This window comes from Xenopus tropicalis, chromosome 2, assembly GCF_000004195.4.
Source record: "Xenopus tropicalis strain Nigerian chromosome 2, UCB_Xtro_10.0, whole genome shotgun sequence".
Lineage (NCBI taxonomy): Eukaryota > Metazoa > Chordata > Amphibia > Anura > Pipidae > Xenopus > Xenopus tropicalis.
Window position 1 is genome coordinate 144,544,386 of NC_030678.2, and position 23,295 is coordinate 144,567,680.

At 41.3% G+C, this 23,295-nt stretch overlaps 1 protein-coding gene across 3 annotated transcripts in view; it reads left to right on the plus strand.

The window, feature by feature from the left end:
- Positions 1–19,310, plus strand: part of tespa1 (thymocyte expressed, positive selection associated 1) — a 30,032-nt gene extending 10,722 nt beyond the window's left edge. The window contains exons 1-9 of one of the 3 annotated variants that reach the window (XM_018091711.2): positions 4,375–4,571; positions 6,304–6,503; positions 8,157–8,202; positions 11,245–11,294; positions 12,510–12,566; positions 13,391–13,427; positions 14,603–14,686; positions 16,228–16,433; positions 17,499–18,053. In XM_018091711.2, coding sequence (XP_017947200.2) covers positions 6,338–6,503; positions 8,157–8,202; positions 11,245–11,294; positions 12,510–12,566; positions 13,391–13,427; positions 14,603–14,686; positions 16,228–16,433; positions 17,499–17,623 — 771 coding nt within the window. In that variant the 5' untranslated portion in view covers positions 4,375–4,571; positions 6,304–6,337 and the 3' untranslated portion in view covers positions 17,624–18,053. Of the gene's footprint in view, positions 1–4,374; positions 4,572–6,303; positions 6,504–8,156; positions 8,203–11,244; positions 11,295–12,509; positions 12,567–13,390; positions 13,428–14,602; positions 14,687–16,227; positions 16,434–17,498 lie in introns of those variants that run through there. The other 2 variants (XM_031897190.1, XM_031897189.1) reach the window with 2 other exon arrangements.
- The last annotated feature ends 3,985 nt before the right edge of the window (positions 19,311–23,295 follow it).

Here is a 23,295-nt window from a genome sequence, read left to right on the forward strand (position 1 = left end):
GAAAGCTCCACACGTAATACAAATAGCTGGGGTATTTATATAGCAAATCTTATCAGGTGCTCCATATTTTATTACAGATTCTATATAATTTATATAAAAATTCATAAATTGCCTTTTTAAAAAAAAAAAAAATGACAGTTATCGACTGTATAGTACCCTGGCAGCAAGTAGTTCTCACCTGTAGCATCCATAGCTCAACAATAACTTTGAGCTATGCATAGACTGAAAATTTCCTTGACCAAGCATCAAGGCCATCCCCAAGTTGTAATTGTCTATAGAAGTGCTGTCCAACTTATCACAAGTAGTGGGCCAATTATATTGTATACAGTATGTTGGAAGGCCAGATCCAATGAAGATGTTGTATAGTGAAGTCTACGGACCCTCTGAGTGGAGTATGAGACAATAAAAATCCTTTGCTAGAGCCACATCTGGCCCACATGCCTCTACCTGGATAGGCTTGGTTCATAGCATCTTACAGCAACACCATTGACATTTGAGGACTGCCCATTGCCTCTGACTGTTGCATCTGCTTAAGTCAGTGGTTCTAAAAATATGGGGCTGACCCTGAGGCCATAGTGACCCTGAGGCCATAGTGAACAGGAGGGCAAGATATATATATATTTTTTTTAAGTTGCCTGTTATATTTTTGTTTTCATATAAGTAAACTTTAAAATGATTTGAGGTAAGGCCTGACAAGGTTATTGTAGGGTGTGCTTGATCGTGAAAAGTCTAAATTAAGTTTGCTTACATAAGGCCAATATGCAATAATCTACTCATCAGCAACTACCCCAATACACTCATCAGACTTTCCAAGTTTCCAAATTCACCTATGATCTCGCCAATCCCTGCAGCATGGGAGCAACACAGCAAGTCCTGCTAAAAGAGTAACCTTAATTCAATAGGTCTTACCACAGAACTGTGTGGGGGGCTTAACTATCACAAATATGAAGTTTCAGAACCTTTAGACTTAGAGATTGAAAATATTTGGGGAGACAGGAAAGGATGATCAAATTATTATCCTTACCTGAACTAAAAATAAAATTATGCATGGGTGCTGTCTTGCCTTGAAATACTTGAACATTCCCTGTTGTAGAGACAGTGAACAACACAATTGCTACTATGCAACTAATACAGAATAACTTGATAGAATATGCAGCATTATGTTATTTAACAGCTTTCTGTGCTTTGTCAATAGATGCAGAGTTTGGCTTTATGATATATTATTCCTATCTCCTTACTGGATGTAGGGGGTGTAGCCTTAGCCGTAACAATTCTGTTTTATCAACTCTGCCAAGACACTATGTAGCCTTAGATGAAATTCTTCCTCTTTCCTATGAAATGGCTATAAATAAAAATGACACATTCAGCACAGAGGATATGATGCAAGCATCTAATTCAACTGAATATTATATTGGGTTTATGCTTATATTGATATTACCATGTTAGTGAGTGAGGATGTCATGCTGTGAGGGTGCTGCTGCTGCTGCAGATAAACAAACCAATATATCACAAGACTGAGGTGATTTTCCCTCATGATAAGATTCAGTTCACATTGGGTAACTTGCTGTATGGTGCCTGCTGGCTGCACTGGTTTCAGCCACTGTGGGAGGCAGTGATTAGGAATAAACTGTTATCACCCCCATCCAGAGCCGGACTGGCAATCTGTGGATTGTGGCAAATGCCAGAGGGGCTGCTGTAAGATGCCAGTCACTAATTAGTGGGTTGGTGGGGGGATGTTTTGGTATCTTTGAAATACCAGGTCCTACTGTATTTTGTATCCCAGTCCGGAACTGCCACCATCATGAGTAAGAAGAATGAAGATTTGTTGAGCAGATGAATGCAGTTTGATTAATAATCAGTTTAATAATCTACTGACCTTTATTTCCTATAGAAAATCACCCCATGTGGAATCTTCTATCCTTTACTTCCTTTCCTTACTGGCCAGAGTTATTATTATTATTATTATTATTATAAGTACAACTTAGTAATACATCAGTTGGTTAATAAAGCAGCTGTAACCTGATGCCATTCTGCATTGCTCAGATTGAACCAGATGGATATTTGTACATGGGTGTGGGGCTCTGCTTCTTCCTAGTTTGCAATAAGCTTGTAGATGCCACCCTTGTTATAATTACTCTTATAATTGGCAGAGACTGGTTAAACTGGCTCCCACAGTATTGTCATTAATCATGGTCCCAACATTAAAGGACAATTACACCAGTTGCATTTCAAAATTTTATAATGATACAATAACAAATACAGGTATGAAACCTGTTATTCAGAATGTTTAGGACCTGGGGTATTCCAGATAAGGGATCTTTCTACTAAAAAATCATTTAAACATTAAAGGAGACATATCATATAAAAATTAAGAATGAAGCAGTGAATTATACTCCTTTAAATATAGAAGGATTGTGCTTAAAAAAGTTGTGTTTAGGACTGACTTATTGAGAAATTCCACCAAAACCCCACTAGCCCCGCCCATCTGTTCCACTTCCTGCTGGCTGAATTCTCTGGATGTGCAGGGGAGCGGTGGTTCTCAGTACCCTGCACTGTAAGATAGGAACCAATCAGCAGCTAGGCTGACCTGATAGGGAACTGAAAACTGTCTTTGCTTGTGTGAGTGCAGGGCTGTGATTGGCTATCCCCTCCCTCTGTGCTTCTGGCAGGGACTGTTAGGACACGCCCACCCTTCATTTGAAACAGGGACGGAGCACTGATAGGATCTATAGGGAGCTCCAATAAAGGGGCCATTGTTACAGAGAGGATTAATGTTTAGCCCAAAGTGAAACCAGCACTGTATATTATTCATAATTGCCTACAAAATTAGGGTTTTTCCATTTATCCAATATGTCTCCTTTAAATAAGCCCAATAGGCTTGTTTTGCCTCCAATAAGGATTGATTATATCTTAGTTGGGATCAAGTACAAGGCACTGTTTTATTATTACAGAGAAAAAGGAAATCATGTTATTGAATTATTTGACTCAAAGAGTGCTTCTGGGAGGCCCCCTTTCCACAATTCAGAGCTTTCTGGATAACGTGCCAGCTCAGCTAGTTATTGGTTCAACCTGCTGCCATTCTCACAGTAATAACACCAGGGTCCCAAACTCTTCACAGTATGTAGTCAAGGTTAGAAAAAGTGGGCGGGGCCACCAGAAGCCAATCACATTTCTTTCACTGTTTTCAGTGGGGAAACTTGTTTAATGCCAGGGTCCCCAAACTTTGCACAGTTTGTCACTGGGTGACTACATACCAAGTTTAGAAAAGTGGGTAGAGCCAACAACAGCCAATCAGATTTCATCCATTGAATTTCATTGGCTTAAATATAAAGTATAATTCACGTACTGACTTTTATTGGTTTCAATTTAAACTGCTGCCGTTCTTTCTATTAATCCTAGGGACCTTAAATTTGCAGAGTTGGTCACTGGGTAACTGCAGTTCCAGGTTAGAAAAAGTGGGCAGACACTATTAAAACCAAGGTCCACGAACTTTGAACAGTGGTTTTTACTATATAACTGTGGCCAAGGATAGAAAAACTGGGTGGGGCCAACAACAGCCAATCAGATTTCCATTACAGAAATGCTGATCTTTTAGGATGCGGCAGTAAGTCCAGTATATAAAATATGGCATTTCTAGTATATTTGTTTTTAGAGTTTAGTTTTCCTTTTAGATATTATATCAGTGGTTCTACATAATTATATACTATAGAAGACCTAAACTAGTATCAATTTGGGATTCGCAAGTATCACTGCCTTCTAACTAACTGTAGATATTGTAGCAGTGGATGACATTTTGTTTACCAATAGATGAATCACTCAGAATATCTTATCCATATTTAAATTACTGTTGGTATGTTTATATAGCACTGTTTCTATACACTATGCTGTACATCTTTACATTATATATAGAGTACAGACAGAGAGACAAACACTGCACAAAAAGGAGAAAGAAGACTCCAGCTCCCCCCATAGAACATACAATTATATGTATAAATTATTGCACATTTCTTTGTAAACTTTGTAAACTCCAAAATGTTTCTTTTAGAAGGCTACAACATAACAAGGTATATTCAGAAAAAAAACTACAATTGTTTGGAACTGCAGATTGTACACCGGGTGCGATTACTATAAAGATGAACAGTAAATGGAAGATTGGAACTAAAATATATGGCTCCTGTATTAAACAGTTGTTGTATTAAGAGTCCAGTATTAAAGAGCTGTTTGTACCAAAGACAATTTATTTTTACAGATTATTTTGCAGATTTATTCTGCATTCACTGTACTTCTCTTTCTGTTCAGTTATATTCAGGCTCGCTGTCTTTCTGACTTCCTTTGTGTATACGGCTTATGTGCAGTTGTTGGTATCTAATAACAGTAATATCAGCCACTAGTGATAGCGGTCTAAGAAGCGATGCCGGAGTGCAAGAAATGACATTTCTGTGGTTTTACATAAAAACGCCTTGCCATGCCATGATAACCTCACACAACTGCCTGACACTTCCTGTACAATAAGCATCTGACTTTCTCACTGCAGTTCAGTCAGGCAGCTGAAGTCTTTGCTGAAGCATTTGGTAAGTTAATAATGCCCGTGCCTCTTTTCTAGTTGTTTTGGTTAGATAATGCATTTATTATAGAAAGGGGTATTAGGAGATAGGGTGGGAGTGAAGGCAGGCTTGGGAAGGGGCCATAACATTTTGTAGAGTTCTACTGACAGCAGACGAATGTATTTTTTTTAGCATATTATGTATGTATGTATGGATGTGGACCAGGCAAACCCAAAACTATACAAGGGACAGTTACAGCTGCACTTTCCTACATATAATATAGACAGTATACAGCTTGCAGCTGTTTATGGAATATCCATCTAGACTGCTGTCAGCAGGCCCAGACTGGCAATCTGTGGTGCAGAGGCTGCTGTAAGATGTCACAGACATCTTGTATCACTAAGGGGCACATTTATTAAAGTATGACAGGTACAATATACAAAAAAATTGTATTTGGTCGTACTGTAAGTATTTTCTGTGACTTTTTCGTACTTTGCGCAACTTTTTCGTACTGAAGTTTTGGATTTATTCAAGCTTCGGTATTGTGACTTTCCTTGGACCAGGTTGGAGCTGCCATTGAGTCTTATGGGAGGCTTCCAAAATCATGCAAAGAAGGATCAAATTTGGAAAGGATTTCCCGCCATTTATGATCATTCGTTACGAACATTTTGTGACTTTCAGATCGCCATTACGATATTATCGTGACTATTCCGATTTTTTCATAAGCATTTTCGTGATATTTGCGATCATCAGAAATTATCGTAGCTAATCCGAATTTTTCCCATTTCGGGTTTCGAACTCATACTTTGATGAATGTGCCTCTAAGTGTATCCAGCCAGAGAGTTTACAAGTTCCTTAATAACATTACCCCAGATGGGTGCCAAAGGTCCCACACACACATATAATAATTATTTATTAGTAGAATTATATAAAATGGCATTAAGCGTGAGCATTTCCAAGCAGGTTGCAGGACATAAAGGTGAATGTCTGTATCTAAATCTACGGTGTCCAATGGAATATTCCAGATTTAGGCAGATTTCTATATTTCAACTGGCTTTAGCAGATCATTGCTCCTTTCAGCTTCTGTCAGATGAGGGACTGTTGGTGTAAACTTAATATGAAATATTTTCCCACTGACACTTGGAGTTGGGAAGATGCAATGTTTAGGGCAGCGGCACACAGGGCAGATTGTCAGCCTGCGGGTAAACGTCAGTCCTAAGTTTGATGTCACTCCCAGTGGCCATTTGTAAATTTCTGGCTTGGGGGCAAGTTTTAGAAGCACAGAGACACAGTTTCACTCCAAGCAGAGCCTCCTGCAGCCCAGCAGTCCCCATGGGGCTACTGAATAGCCAATCACAGCCCTTATTTGGCATCCCCAAAGAACTGTTTTCCTGCTTGTGTGGCTCACCAACACTCTGAACATCTGAGTGTAGCTCACAAGTAAAATGGTTGGGGATCCCTGCTTTAGAGTTTCTGTGAAGCCACAGTCCAATTTGTGCTTATTTAAAGCAGTGTCAACAAGAGTGTAACTCCATGGTCCCTATCCTTTGCATTAGCTATGGCAGTGCTGTCCAACTTTCTCTAGGATACATAGTGTAGGGCTGCTAATGGAAGCCGTTTTGACCACTCTTTTGACAGCACTGAGCACAGTTTGTGTAAATGACCCTATAACTAGGATAGCAGTATAAAAAAAAAAATACCCTAGGCGGTTGCATTTCAATGGTGTAATACAAACCTCTATTATTTTATTTTTATCCAGCAGTGAGTCTTGCTGTTGCCAAGCCCTATCACACATGAAATGCTCACATTCACAGAGATCTGCTACATCCGAGCGCCATTCAGCATGGAAGCAACGGTCACGCCACTGGCACACAGCGCTGGAAGAGGATGATACCGTGGATGTAATCATGAAGTTGCCAGAGTTTACATACCAAGATCTGGATAATGTATTTGTGGAAAGTGAGTGCAAGTTGTTAGTATGGTAATAACAAGTTTATGCAGTGGGTTTGGGGAGGAGGTGATATTGGCGTAAATGCCGGTTCTATTCAGGGTCTATTTACACAATATTGCTGACCATGGCCCATTGTGTGGCAAAGATGCTTCCCAGTGAGTGACCAAGCATTCATAGGGGTCATTCAGGATGCATCAACCCACAAAATATTTTTGTTTTCTAAAACATAATTATAAGCAACTTTTCAATATGAAATTATTAAAAATTTTAAGTTCTTTAAACGTTATTTGTAAATGTAATTGCTACTGAAAGCTGCATGAACTCCTGGTTATTACTTTTTTACTGTTGCAAAGCTCAGTTTCCTCCAGCAAGTCGGGTCAGTCTGCTGCTTGTGTATTGCAAAGTTGCTTAAAATTTAGTTTTCTTTCATTAGGCAAAAAAAAAAATATTTAGGCTTGATTTGTCCTTTAAATTAACTTTGGGTTTGATGTAGAGAGTGCTATACTGAGAAAATTTGCAATTGGTCTTAATTTTTTACTATTTGTGTTTCATTTAGCATTTTGTGCATCAGCTCCCCGGTTTGTAGTTTCATCAGCTATCTAGTTGCTAGGGTCCAATCTAACCAGGCAACCAGGCAGTGATTTGAAAGAGAGACAGGAATATGAATAGAGGAGGGCCTAAATAGAAAGATAACTAATAAAAAGTAACAATAACAATACAATTGTAGCTTCACAGAGAAATAGTTTTTGGCTGCTGACGTTAGTGACACCCTCAGAAGACTCATTGGGGCTCATTTATCAACACTGGGAAAATTTGCCTGTGGGCAGCAACCCATAGCAACCGTGATTGGCTTTTTTTAGCCAGCTACTTGTAGAACAATGAATACAGCAATTTGATTGGTTGCCATGAGCAGGCCCAGATTTGTGGAAAGGCCACAAAGGCCCGGGCCTAGGGCGGCACAAATTGGGGGGCGGCATGCCGCCCTGCCGCACCAAAATATTAAAGTTTTTTGCCGTATACGGAGCAATGGGGACCTCTCCCCCACAGCTCCGTATGCAACAGAAAAGACTGCGCATGCGTGATTGCGACTGTGCGCATGCGCGGGAGGGGTGGTGTGTGCGCCGGTTGCGCATGCGCACGTGCAGGGGGGCGGGGACGCCGACGGACAGGGGGCGGCCTCGGGGCGCCCGGCTTATAAATCCGGCCCTGGCCATGAGTTATTACCCATGGACAAATCTGCCCAATGTTGATAAATAACCCACACTGTACCCACACTGTTGCCAGAAAAATGTGATTGCAGTTTGCAAGTATATATATACAGTATATATATATTGAAACTTTTAGCATTTACTTTTGTACCTTGCACATTGCATATTGATTCAGGCACTATGGGATTTATGTGGAACTTGATTTTTATGTAATACAATATTGACAACTCCCATCAGCCTTCTAACATTTCAAAATTGCAGCTTCAACCAGACTTTTCTGATGCTGGCATGTTGTTGTAGTTATGCAATAAATGGGAGAGGCAATCTATGACAAAGTGTTTTAAGGACACTCCCATGAAAACATGGCATGTCTTTAGCCCTAGGGCTGCATTGAGCCTGCTGAATACTGTAACACACTGTCCTTTTAATTTTAACATTGAGCTCTGTTTTTAGAAGGAGGTTCCATTAACATGATTCAACATTGGCTTCAAGATTGCAGGTAGGTGTGGGAGGTGGAGCACAATAAGGAAAAATAAGTGCTAAGCAGTTGGGACAATGTGTGCCGATACAGCAAAATAAATATTCTGTGCCTGTGTGCCAGCCGCTATTTCATGCTGGGGGGGGGGGGGTCACATCATGAACTAGGACATTCAATATTGTCATCTACAAAGCAGTTATATCCTCTTTCCTTTCTTTAGTAAACTATAAAACAGTACAGGTTAGGCCACTGATTGGCTGAACCTCAAAGGAAGTTGCAAACTGTCTCCAAAAATAGAATCATTACACTAAGAAGTGCTAAATTTAGCTTCCGACACCTCTGTGCTAAACTGTGTTTCGGCTAAACCTCACATCCTGTGTTTACCAGAGAGCTGACAAACCCCAGCCATGTACAGTTGCACCATCCCATCTGCAGAGCGCTGAGACACAGCATGAAATGTGGGGAGATAGCCAGATCAGTGTCGGACTGGGACCCCAGGGGCCCACCAGAAAACCTTAGACCATAGGCCCACTTTCCAAACTATTTTTCCTCCTTTCCTCACCCAACCTCTTTATTCACCTAGTCTCTTTTATTTACATGCTAGCATCTATTCCTCCATCTATACCCTCTTGCTTCCCATTCAGAAATAGGGAATGACAATGAAACAGGCCAAATGGTCAGGAGCAGGAGGGCCCACTGACACCTGGGCCCACCGGGAGTTTTCCTGGTATCCTGGTGGGCCAGTCGGACACTGAGCCAGATCATAAGATTTTGGGTACTTTTATTATGGGGGCCCAGTGCATAGAAAACTGGTTTATTAGATCCAACCTTTTGTTCCCAGCATTAGTGCAATCTTTTACTAGCACAGCAACCGGCCTAGTAAACAGAATGCTTACCACTGCAGTAAGAACTACACATGGAGTAACTATGCTGAGAGCAAGAAGTGCAAAATTAGCCCTGTGCCGCCTAGGTATAAGTGCAAAATTAACCCTATACTGCTTAAGTGCAAAATTAGCCCTATGCCGCCTAGGTATAAGTGCAAAATTAACCCTATACTGCTTAAGTGCAAAATTAGCCCTATGCCGCTTAGGTATAAGTGCAAAATTAGCCCTCTGCCGCTTAGGTATAAGTGCAAAATTAGCCCTACGCCGCTTAGGTATAAGTGCAAAATTAGCCCTACGCCGCTTAGGTATAAGTGCAAAATTAGCCCTACGCCGCTTAGGTATAAGTGCAAAATTAGTCCTACGCCGCTTAGGTATAAGTGCAAAATTAGCCCTACGCCGCTTAGGTATAAGTGCAAAATTAGCCCTACGCTGCTTAGGTATAAGTGCAAAATTAGCCCTACGCTGCTTAGGTATAAGTGCAAAATTAGCCCAGCTCCTTAGGAATAAGGCACACCCAGTTAAGCTTGCCACATTTGACCTTGTCGAAAAACAAACAATAGGGCGGGATGATTACATTGCAGACAAACCAGTGGCCTAAGGGTCATGACATTTTGGGCGTGTTTGTGCCTTTTGGGACCTTTTGCATGCTGGGAAGCAAAGTGACCACAAGGAGTGCCAATTATTCTCTGGGATGGGATCCCAAGTACTAGAGGCACCCCTTTTGTAATAATTGCTTAATCTATTAAAATGCCATCTAAGCATAAAAAATGAATTCATGTAAAGTCACTCAGGGTCAGGGGTCCTAGCCACCTGGGGCAGCCAAGTTAATGCCGCCCCCCCCCCCCCTCGCTCTCCCTGCGCTTAGCTTTTTCGTGTTAGAGGGGGGTACATGGGTAGCACAGAGAGGGCAATAGTGCTCTCTGCACTTGAAGGGCCAAAATTTCAATTTAAAAGGTCACATTTTGGCTCTTTAAGTTACCGGGAGTGGCATTTTGTCACCTGGTATCTTGCCGGGAGTTTCTAAACTCACCTCATGGCAGCAGCGCCCCTGCTCAGGGTGGTTCTAAGCTCTTTTATTTATTTTCTATTTTTAGTGGTTTCTGAGATATTTGTATGTGTTGGACTGCTGATAGCAGGCTGTTGGGAGAGTCAGCAACCCTAGAAAGTGCATATCGCTGTTTAATTGTAGAGCAGGCACTTCATGGGATATCGCTCCCTTAGCTGAAGGCTCAGGCTTGTACACCTAAACCTCTCATCCTTTGTTGTGAGTTGTTGGACATATCCTACAATCTAGAACATAGACACTCTGCTCTTCAAAGACAGCTTTTGAGCTGGAAGGCTGCTATAGGTTGTATAAAACAGTAAAGCAGTAAAAATAGAAAATTAATGTAAATTGCAGATGTGCTTAGAGGATCAATAGGAGCAAATGTATTTATGGGTTTAGATCACTTTTAAGTATATACATCACAGACCTGCAACTCTCCAGCAGTTGTTAAACATCAACACTAAGAGCCAGATGCCGAGGGAACAATGCAGTGCAACCCCAAACAGCTGGAGGGATGCAGGTGGGCACCCTTGATACACTGTATTTAATTAGAACCCCTGCCCCACAGAGTCTATCAGGGGGCCCATATCCTCTAATTCTAGTCCTGTAGTACAGATATACAGTCCTGTTTAGCTGTTTTGACATTAAGCACTTTACTGATGTTTTTGTGAGAATTCTGATGGTCTGATGGGGGAAAGGAGGTTCTAGCCCCACCCACTTCCAAGCTGGTTACGCTCAACTGAGCTACAAAATAACTGCAATGGGTGCTAACATCACACCCAACGCCTCTCAAATACCAAGTCAAAATGTTTTCTTTCTGCTTTTAAAGATAAAGCATCCTATGGACAAGCAATCTTTCCTATAGTTTCCTATCAATAGGAATATAAATGTTAGGCTATACAGAATTTGGATGGACTGACCCTCTCATGGACCAACTTTGATCATTTTCTAACTTGTAGTAAACTGATCAAAACTAATTTCTGATTGGTTGCTCTTGGCAATTTAGCAACTGTGTAGATAAGCCCTTAGCCCTTACATCATGCAGGAAGTTTGCCTATTCTTTTACCAATATACATTCATATATAGATGAACCTTTTAATATACTGAAATGTTTTATATTTTTAAATTCTGTAGATCTTCTGTGGAAGGAGCACCTGAGGATACTTATCTGTCTCATATAAGAGGTAATACAATATAATTGAAGTAAACTGCACAGCTCTCCTATGTATGCAGAATTATTTAAATGTTTTCTCTGCATAACACAGACATGGAGAAAGGGTTATTTCAGGCCTTTAAAGGCATTTTACAGCTGTGCAAGAAAAATTTCCTCACACACAGCTTAATGGATACCAACAGTGCCATCATGTGGTCAAACATAGAAAGAAAAAGTGTTGGTTTTTTTACAAGCAAATTTAAACCCATTAAAAGAAATGAATGTAATAGGTGGCCCTACCATGTGTGGCCCCTCATATGGTCTCCACCCATTTGGCTTGTTTGGCTCACAGGCTGATTTGGCAGAGACTGTTACTTATTGATAGCTATGTGAAGATGCTCAATGTACATTTCTTCTACAAAAAGTAGTTTATTAACATATAGAACACATCCCAGCAGACATTTTTGGGTTCTGGCCACTTTACAAGAGCTCTTACAAAATGTATGACAAAATGCTATTTAAAGGGTTGGGGAACACTGACTCCACCCCAGTGACCTGTGTGATTTTACTTAACGACATAAATGATTCACAACGTAGACACAATGTTACAATAGCTGTATCACATACATGGATTTAGCTGACGTAACTCATAAAACATACACAGTATGAAGGTTAGTGGTATGTGATCTATTTCAATTTTGAAACACAGTAGTTCATAGGTACTGTGAAAAGAATGGTATGGTATCCATTATCCGGAAACCTGTTATGCAGAAAGTTACAAATCAAGGAAAGGCCATCTCCCTTAGACCCCCTTATAAGCAAATAATTCTAATTTTTAAAAATGATTACCTTTTTCTCTGTAATAATAAACCAGTACCTTGTACTTGATCCCAACTAAGATATAATTAATCCTTATTGGAGGCAAAACAATCCTATTGGGTTTATTCAATTTTTGAAAATGATTTTTTTTTAAATTTGTCCCATACCTGTATTAGATTTTCTTTAAACATATCCATAGAACCTGGTTAAATCTCCACAAACCCATTATTACAAGCATCGTACTCAGACCGCCTGTGTATGGCCACATTGTGACTTGTACGTGCAGCTCCAGAAAGTATATAAATCATGCTTCCATGTTTAGGAGCAACCTACGTCCCATATGGGGACACTGTCACAAAAGGACTGACCAGTGCCAAAATTTCAAAGAATTACCTGTATATCAGCACTAACCAACACTTTTTCCCAGCAGGCACTTGGAGTAAAGAAAACAGCACTGATGATGATTTCAACCTGGGAGCAGAAGGTAAAGGCAAAGCTAGATTAGACAGAATCAGGTTATATATAAGGATGTCCTTAACCACTGCTTTAAGTAACCAGCGGGCCCTGGGCAAAATTTCATTGGTGGGCCCCCATTGCCCTAGGAAATTTGCTAAAGAATAATCCTCAGTCACATGAAGTTCAATATAGTAAGGCAGGTAGTGATGGTAATGGTCTGTGCTTACTGAAGTAGACTTGATCCCCAGGTGTGCCTTCCTGGACTAACAGCCCTGGGAGCAGAAAAAATAACAAAATGCACAGGCAAAAAAAGTCAAATAAATTAATAACTATACAATAAAGCTTGTCCAGTTCCAGTTAAAATGAGGATTTTGCCATGTCTGCAGGATGCATCTGCCAAAAGTTATCCCAGATAAAAGGTGGGCTCCCTACCCTGGTGGGCTCTGGGCAAATGCCCTTTTTGCCAACTTATTAAATCAGCTCAGGTGGCAGGTGCAACTGCTGCTGCTTCGATTGGCCAATACCCCAGGACTTTCCTGCAGAATTGTGAGTAGTGCACAGTAAAGATCCAGGCCTTCAAAGTCATTCATAGGAGCTCAACATCTTGGATCTTGTTAGGTCATCTTTTTGGTGTCAGTGGCACTGCACATGCTCAGTGTGATTGATCTGGGTAACTGTTAAAAAGCTAAGCTTTGGGGTTGTCACATATCATCAAACAGAAACTAAGATTCACCTGTCTATTCATCTGATGGTGCTACAGGGCTGATTATTAATTCTAAGCTTAATTCTAATATGATTAGTGCAAGTTTCCATGTCAGTGTGTGATTTGATAAAACTGGCTTCTTTCTCTAGCAATCCTGTTATCTGATCATTGCAAGTTCATTGCAAGGTAAGAATGTTTGCACACAAGTCAATTTATCTTGGAATCTTGTACTATTGTACTTTGCATGTTAACTTGTACGTTTGTGCTTTAGATGCTAACCAGAGTGATTACATGCTCTGATAATATTCAGGCTGTGAGAAATGTTGTGGTGAGAAAATAGGTAATGCATTAGGTAAAGGCAAAGTGAACTATCCTGGCCCAACTGTGGCCCATAGACTGTCAGTGGGGTGGTGGGAGTTACAGTGCCGCGGGGGCCACAGTTACAATTACCCTCAGAATCATGTGCTGTGTAACTTTGAAAAACCTGTGATGTTGCCTGGCGAGGACAAGGTACACCGCTGCTTGGAATTCCACCCCCCAGAGACATCACCACTCTAAGACAGTTGGCATTTCTTGAGGTCCATGGTGTTACTTTAGTTAGGACTCTGCTGTATAAATGCTAAACCCTGTACTATCTATTTACCCATTTTAAGCATGTAACAGTGGCTTTTATGGTGGCTGATATATTAATGACATGATGTGCCGACACTCCGCAGGATGATGCAGACAAACTGATTTTAGCACTCTAAAGGTGGCCATACACAGGCCAATTTCAGATGGTGATATCGATACTTTAGACCAATTTGGCAGATTATCTGCCCGTGTATGGGCACCACCGATGGGCCCCCCTGACCGACATCTGGCCTGAAATTGGCTAGATCTCGATTGGGCAGGTTTGATTTCCGTCAGATTGGGGACTGCTTCGACTTGTTGGTGCGGCCCCCAAACCAACGGTGCCTATGCCTGTCTTTTTAATTTGATCATTTTGCCTTACGGCCAAACAATCTCATTAGCCCAGTATTGACCACCTGTAGGTGGGCATATCAAGAGAAGATCACTTGGAGACCTTGCCAAACAAGCGGATCTTACAGTGTATGGCCACCTTTAATATTGATACAAGGTTCCTTGGATTCCTGTGCAGACATGAAATCAGCAATTCTGTTTGCTAATTTACATTGACCCACTAAAGACATTTTCTGCCCAATGGTTTGAGGTGCCTAGGGCAAATGCCCTCTAATGCTTGCAATAAAATAGTTCTGATATTGTAATACTTATAATGTCTTTGCTGAAGGATTGTAATATTGGCCTGTACTGACTCTCCTAATGTGACATGCTCATTATATGCCTGTCTTTGCTAGCAGGATGGAAAACGAGAAAGCCAGAGCCAAGTTCTCTCACATGGGGAACAGTATGGCATCCAGCAGCACCATCAAGACCTCTTCCAGGTAGGATGTATACAGTGCAATGGGGGGTCATGTAATAAATGGCACAACATTTGCTAGAGTTTAATCACCACCAATAAAAAACAATCAAAAAAAGTAATTCAAGCTGGAAAAAAGGAAAAAAGGCACAGTTTACATAGAAGATAACAGATAAGCTCTGTAGAATACAATAGGAATCTACACAGCTCATCTGGTATCTGCTATGTAACCTGTGCCTTTCTCCCTTTATCCAGCTTGAATGGCTGCCCCCGTGGCTACACAGCAGCTATTTATATAAACTATAGTAGTGTTTCTGAGGCAAACACATGACTTTTACCAGTGCAGAGCAACAATGCATTCTTGTGCATACTTTTTTCTTGTGGTTTTTTTCCCCAGTTGCATTGGAGTAAATGAGTGTTTTTCCCTGCACCAAATGCATTGAGGTTAATGGCCATTTTTTTTTATTTTTTTTTGGGCTGAAATGCAGCACCCCTAGTAATTATGAACTGCAGAGAAAAAAATGTTTTAAATGCTGTGCCTTTCTTTCCTAGAAGAACAGATATGTAATTATTATAATTAAATCAATGTACCATAGTAAAAAAAGTCAAAATCTATTTGGCAAAAAATATCTATGTTGTAAGTCAGATATAAATATGTAATTACTTCATTTGTCACAGTCATTCACAGAGGATTTAATTATCAGTGCATTAATATAGGCTGTCTCATTCATATCTAATGCATGTCTTCCTATAAAAATAGCCTTAGTGTTATTCAGTCATTCAGTGTGTATGTGGATAGTAGTAAGATACCCTCCTTCTTGTGATTAATTAGCTGTGAATAGCAGCTCGGCCTGTTTCTTGTTATACGCTTCTGAGTAACCCCTTGAACTGCGCTAAAGGCGCCATACTCAGGCAGATTTCAGCTGCTGATTCAAGTTCTTTAGACCAATATGGCAGAGTTTCTGCCTGTGTATGGGGCCCCCCAACGGGCCACCCTAATCAATATCTGTCCGACAATCGGCCAGGTGTCAGTCTTTACAGGTACTGCATCGGCTCATTGTGATTTGATTGTTGGCCCTAGGACCGAAGGATTGAATTATCCTGATATCACCTACCTTAGGTGGGCATATCCAGGCCCGGATTTGTGTTGAGGCCACAAAGGCCCAGGGCTAGGACGGCACAAATTTGGGGGCGGCATGCCGCTCCACCGCACTAAAATGTTGACATTTTGCTCTTATACGGAGAATGGGGACCTCTCCCCACTGCTCCATATGCGAGCATACACCTCCATATAAATCTGTATTATGTTTTAGCTCAAAACAGCTGTTAAGTATTAAACTGAGGTATAAAAATGCATTTTTTATTTTTGGAACAGTGAAAAGTGTGAAAGGGTGTGAGGGAATAGTACAGGTCTGACTGGATGTGCAAAATGTCTATGTTATTTATTATTATTTATTGTTATTTATTATTATTTATTAAAAGGTTAAAATTTAAGCACCGATGAGCATATATTCAGAAATAAAGTATCAACTCTTAATTCATTCTCTTTTCTGTTATCTAATGCAGTGTATCAGAAATCCTCTCATTGTACCAGGAAGATGCAGAGACCATCCTCTATAACCTTGGCTTTGCCTGTGTAGATCCCTGTGCGGCACACACCATTCCCACCCGTTATTTCCTCTCTCCATCTCGGGCTGCAGGCATTGATTTTAAACTGTTTCTGGAATCCCAGATGCAAAGAATAGAGAAGGAAAACTATAGTTATCTGCCAAGTAAGTACCGAGAAAACAGAGAGAAAACTTAAACATGGGAATCATCTAGGGTCTAGCCTCCCAAACTAGTCCTAATGCTTCATGAGCAAAGCATATTTACAGGGTGTCAGCAGGGTGAGGCTCTTGATTTATATCCCTAAAAAATGCATGTTAGGCCTGGAGAACCTGGAATTTAGCATGATCTATTCCAGATCCATATACAGGCATTGGACCTGTTATTCAGAATGCTTGGGACCTGGGGTTTTCCGGATAAGGGATCCTTCTGTAATTAGGATTTCCATATCTTAAGTTTACTAAAAAAAATCATTTAAACATTGATTAAGCCCAAATGTTGGAGGTAATGTCTCCTCCAATAAGGATTAATTCATCTTAATTGGGATCAAGTACAAGCTACTGTTTTATTATTGCAGAATAAAAAGAAATCATTTAAAAAAAAATAGAATTATTTGATTCAAATGGAGTTTGGACTTTCCCGTAATTTAGAACTTTTGGACGGGACAGGTTTCCGTATAATGGATCCCGTACCTGTATCCAGTTATGCCAGATAGTCATCTCTCTATTCCTGATTGTAATTTCAGTGACACTCCTCATTATAAAACTGGATTGTTTATGGGGTATATATGGCTGAGGGACGGTTTGGCTGGGGGCCATGCTAAGGGGTATGGACCTGCTTACTGCTGGAGTACGCTACATTCTTTGTGCATCACTGGCCATGTTGCTGGCAAGTTTAAGATTATCATTAACATAACATGCTGTAGGGCTCATTATATGCACAGGGAAGTATTTATTTACTAACTGTAGGCAGTAGTTACAGGGCCCAGTGCACAGACACGTTCTTTACTAAACATGCACCTATGTGCTGGTTTTAAGTTTAGTATTGATGGTACATAAAATGTGAAGAAGCCTTGTCTAAAGAACCCCCTTAATAATTACCCTAAATACATACAGTATTGCCCACAGAAAACACTTTGTAGCATATAGAGAGATTAGACAGGTTAGACTAAGTTACACTTATTTTGTCATCAACCTATTCAAATAATAATTTAATACATGTTTTTTCTTCAGGTCTGAACATTTTTGCTACTTCAGTTGACTCTTTTCATTCTTTGCATTCTCATATGATGATGGCACCCCTACAGAATATAACTCCAGCCCCAGGAATTGAGGGTCTACAGATGTTATTCCTCTAAAAGAATGATTATAGGGAATGGATTCTTTTACACCTGTTGATATGCTCCGCTAGATTGTACTTTTTGATATATGTAAATGTCATAAATGTACACTAAACAGCTGCAGGGACACCCCCTGCCATTATCTCCCAAAGAAGGAAGTGTAGAAATGGGGGGCTGTGGCTCCTGGGATTATCATGAGTGAAAATACAAGCAGGATATGTCTTAATAGTGATGGTATTCGCTGCATACAGTATGCTATCACTCAGTAGTGGCAGGGTCTATTGTATATACTATCAGTCAGTACTGGCTGGATCCACTGTATATACTATCATCGGTACTGGCTGGATCCACTATATATACTATCAGTTAGTACTGGCTAGATCCACTGTATATACTATCACTCAGTACTGGCTGGATCCACTGTATATACTATCATCGGTACTGGCTGGATCCACTATATATACTATCAGTTAGTACTGGCTAGATCCACTGTATATACTATCACTCAGTACTGGCTGGATCCACTGTATATAATATTGCTCAGTACTGGCTGAATCCACTGTATATACTATTGCTCAGTACTGGCTGGATCCACTGTATATACTATCGCTCAGTACTGGCTGGATCCACTGTATATACTATCGCTCAGTACTGGCTGGATCCACTGTATATACTATCGCTCAGTACTGGCTGGATCCACTGTATATACTATTGCTCAGTACTGGCTGGATCCACTGTATATAATATCGCTCAGTACTGGCTGGATCCACTGTATATAATATCGCTCATTACTGGCTGGATCCACTGTATATACTATTGCTCAGTACTGGCTGGATCCACTGTATATAATATCGCTCATTACTGGCTGGATCCACTGTATATACTATTGCTCAGTACTGGCTGGATCCACTGTATATACTATCACTCAGTACTGGCTGGATCCACTGTATATACTATCGCTCAGTACTGGCTGGATCCACTGTATATACTATCGCTCAGTACTGGCTGGATCCACTGTATATACTATTGCTCAGTACTGGCTGGATTCACTGTATATACTATCGCTCAGTACTGGTTGGATGCACTGTTATTGCCCAGAAGAGGCTTGAGGGATCCACTGTATATATTATTGTTCAGTACTGGCTGAATTCACCGTATATGTTATCAGTCAGTAGTGGCTGAATTCACTGTATATGTTATCAGCAGAGGTTGAATGCAATGGATAGGTTATCGCTCAGTTCCGGCTGGATGCACTGTATATATTATTGCTCAGTAGCGTCTGGGATTCACTGTATATGTTGTCAGTCAGTAGTGGTTGGATTCACTATATATGTTACCTTGTAGTAGTGGTTGGGAACCAAAGATGGCATATTCCATTATATTTCCATGGGTAACTCTGAGACTACGGTTCAAAATCCTCTGTTCTCTACAAAATCTTGTACAAAACTGTTTGCACAGATCAATCACTACTCAAAGTCCAGGGCACACAGCCAGCATTTTGTTAGTATAAAATACTTTCTTCTCTGCTGTTTCCTACCTATTTGTTCATTATTTATTATTAAAACACACTCACAACAGAAAGTTTTGTATCTCTTATTCGCCAACTACTATATCTCAGAAGGGCACAATCCTGACTGATGTGAAATGTCTGCAGAACAAATCAGTTTTCCTGTGGATTGGGGAATGTGGGGACAATACAGTCTAAGCCAATCATAAGGATTATGCTATGGATGTCCTTTTAATATACTCTGTATCATGCTGTTTTTAACTATAATATTAAAAGGTCCTGAGGGTAAATTAATAGTCACAAAAGTGGTTCTCCCTTTATTCTATATGCCTAATAGTAAGCAACCTACAGCACATTACATTACATTAACATTTATTTATAAAGCGCCAACATATCCCGCAGCGCTGTACAATAAGTGGGTTTCATACATTGGACATACAGAGTAACATATAAAGCAATCAGTAACCGATACAAGAGGTGAAGAGAGCCCTGCCCAAAAGAGCTTACAATCTACAAGGAGAAAGGGTTGAGACACAAGGTGTGGGAACAGGGTCCATTGCGATATCCGGCTCCCTGATGACTGCAGGTATCACTAAAGCAAATTCACTTTATTGGGAATGGGCAACCAAATATTAACAGAGCCGGGGCTTTCCATCCACGAGTAAGAACTTGGCACCAAAACCCACTGTTCTATATAGAGCTGCTGTCCTGACAGCATAAGGATTCGCTATATAACCCTTGACAGCTCTGCTGCAAGAGTTGCAAACCACAAGTAATAGGGTTCCTCATTGACACAAATCATTAGTCCCATAACCAACTGATTAAAATGGGTGGTGAACTGGTGACATTGGTAGGGCAGAGAGAAGTGAATCCAAACCAACAGCACCAGTCTGTTCCAGAATTATTCTTACCTGTACAGAAACAGTGGCAGCAAGGGACAGACAAATGACAAGTTGGCACCACAGGTCAAGGGCCAGGAATAAACCAATGAGTGCAGCACGTCGCAATATAAGTAACCTGACATTGAGGCTGGAAGTGTGTGGACTCAAACCCAGACATAGCAAGAACCCAGAATTCTGAGTAGTATATGTTTATGTGTGTAGTACATGTGGATAGGAGCTGCCATACTGAGATTTTAAGAGGGCAAAAAACTTTACTACTATAGGGGATCAGAGAACTCTTCTCCCAGTGCATTTCAGGCCAAACAGCTCCTGTGTCTTAGCTGCTTCTGCCTGTGATTTAATCCATCCCAGTTACAGGTAGGAAGTGATCTGATTGCCTGGGAGGATGAAGAAAGGCCTGATGCTTGCTTGGAGCCCCAGAGGACATCTGGGTAAAAAGGGGGACCCAAGGAGAGCCAGGGTTTGGAGCCAAATCTACAGAGTGGGCCAGCAGTGGTTATAAACGATCCTGCTTCAACTCCTAGGAAGAAAGAAAGTGCAAGAGACTGACCAGGAACTCAGACAAGATTCTGCAACAGAAAATATAGGCAAAGGAAATGGCTGCACCCCCCACACTCAGATATCTCTCTCAAATAAACGCAGTTGCAGTTCCCCTAAGAAAATTAAATCAGTTTAAATGGGACACAAGGGATAATGTGCAAATGAAGTATGTATATGTACAAGAACAGAGAAAACGGAGAAACACCATTGCTGGTGGTCCCTATTCAGACTTCAACCAACTGCACCATTACCCTAGCTTATATCAGGTGAATTGATCATCCGAGAAAATTAGGAAAAGAAATAATTATTAAAACTTAGCTTTTATTTGTACTAAATAAAAATGAAAATAACAAATGAAACCTCAATTAAAAATTGCGTAAGGTGAACCACGACCTTCACTTCACTAAAAGTGTCCTATAGCTGCCTTTAGTTTGCTTAAACTGCTGTTGCTAATTATCGCAACTAATGTAGCAAAACAAAGTATCAAACCATCCACACTTCAACGCATAGGTGGGGAATACTGAAATAGATACTGTGGCAGTCTTGCAACAAATATAGCCGCCTTATCTCCAAAAAGAGAAACAAAGTTGAGCGTCAGTTACAATCTTATGCTAGCAGCGGCCAGGGTGCATACCTTAGCCCAGGGGTAGGGAACCTATGGCTCGGGAGCCAGATGTGGTTCTTTTGATGGCTGCATCTGGCTCACTGCTAAATCTTTAATAAAAAAAAGAATGGGGGATGTGGCCTGCGCTCGGCAGATAGAAGATGGGTTCTAAGCCTTAGAACACGTCTTCTATCCACCGACAAAGGCCACGCCCTCCTCCGCATTGCATCCGCATCCGGCATCCTTGGCACCCACCCTACCTTGCCCCTGCACTCAGTGGATAGAATACGTGTTCTAAGGCTTAGAACACGTCTTCTATCTGCCGAGCACAGGCCACGCCCTCCTCTGCATCGCATCCGGCATCCTTGGCACCCACCCTACCTTGCCCCGCAGCATCCGCGGCCAAACATATTGTATGGCACTCACGGCATTATATTTAAGATATGTGGTGTTTATGGCTCTCTCAGCCAAAAAGGTTCCCGACCCCCTGCTTTAGACTGACTATACACACCCTACTATATTAGAACATGAGGTGCACGAGCATATCTAAATGATGGTCAGTATTAGCATTCCGAACGCTAATCTCGGAACGCTAATCTCGGAACGCTAATCTCGGAACGCTAATCTCGGAACGCTAATACTGACACTCATTTAGATATGCTCGCGCACCTCATGTTCTAATATGAAGAGGTACTTTGGGGAAGGTAGCGCTACCTGGGAAGAGACAGATATTTTAATTGAACCTGGTAGTAATTCATCTAATCCAGAATAAGCTGTGGGGCTTTGATGTTAAAAGAACTGTGCTACAGATAGCTCCCTGCCTGTCCCCAGTACTTTGTATTAGATACTGTTGCATTGTTCTATTTCTACATCAAGTTTATTTTTGCTGCTTCAGTGCTCTGTGCATTTTATTTTCTTAGTGGAACCCCCATTAAGGGTATTCCCTCCGTTCCCACTAGGTGGAGGCACTACACTGTAAAATCCCAGTGTTCCAGTATCTTCCAAATGTGAAGAGGCCAGCTTTGCTGAATTGCTGCAGGTAACGCGCCAGGTATAGGTGTAATTCTGTTCTGCGAGAGTGTGACAGGAAAGGGTTACACTACACTATAGACCTTCGAGACCTCTTTACTTTCCTTACAGTATTTGCATAAAGCTTTACCTCCCAACTCCTTACATGTCATTAGAGATATTTTAAAGGACAAGGAAAGTCAAAATCAATTAAGCACACTATTCAGTAGTCCTACTATCGCTAAGTAGAAACGCTATATTTCTGGCTTGCCTAGAGAAAGATTTACTGAGATACACTTACTACATACAACAGACTCTTTTCAGTGAACAGCGCCGACATTTTAAATAGGGATGCCCACTTCCTTTACCTCACTACTCTTTACTGCACATGCGTCCCCAGCCAGGCTTCCCCCCCCCCCCCCCCCCCCCCCCCGCTCCTCAAGCACTTGCAGGCTGTCTGTCAGCAAGCCCTCCCCCCTGCTCCTCAAGCACTTGATTGCTGCGTCTTTGTGCCCCCCCCAGCCCCCGCTCCCCACTCCCCGCTCCTGCACAGACACCAACCGGCACAGTCAACCCCCCCTGCCCTCCCATCCTCGCACCTGCTGGCTGCATCCCTGCTACTGCACAGACTGAAGAACCTCTGTCTCCCTGCACACGCTCCCCTTCAGCACAAGCTGTCTGCGTCCTCTCGTATGCAGACAGTGCATCGCCATGGCAACCAGAGCACGCCTGCTTGTGCTGAATAGGGTCATTTGCCCATGTGCCACCTACAGTCCTGGTCCTCAAGTCCTTGCAGGAGCGAGGCATTGTGGGAATCCTCTTTACACAGCTCAGCATTTTTTTTTCCTGTTTGGCTTCTGAACTTCTGAACGATCGATATATGGGGAGACTTAAGGGCACTATTGAGACAACTGTAGGTATGCCTGCAGCTTGAGATTAACCCTTTATTAGCCTTTCCTTCTCCTTTAAAGGTCAACCTATTAGCTATAGATGTACTTTCACAGTGACTGCTGTATGTAATACATACATAGCATCTGCTATTTGGAAACCTCATAGACAGAAAGCTCCAAATTACAGCAAGGCCACCGACCACCGAGTCAATTTTTTAAAATGGTTTGTTTTTTTCTTG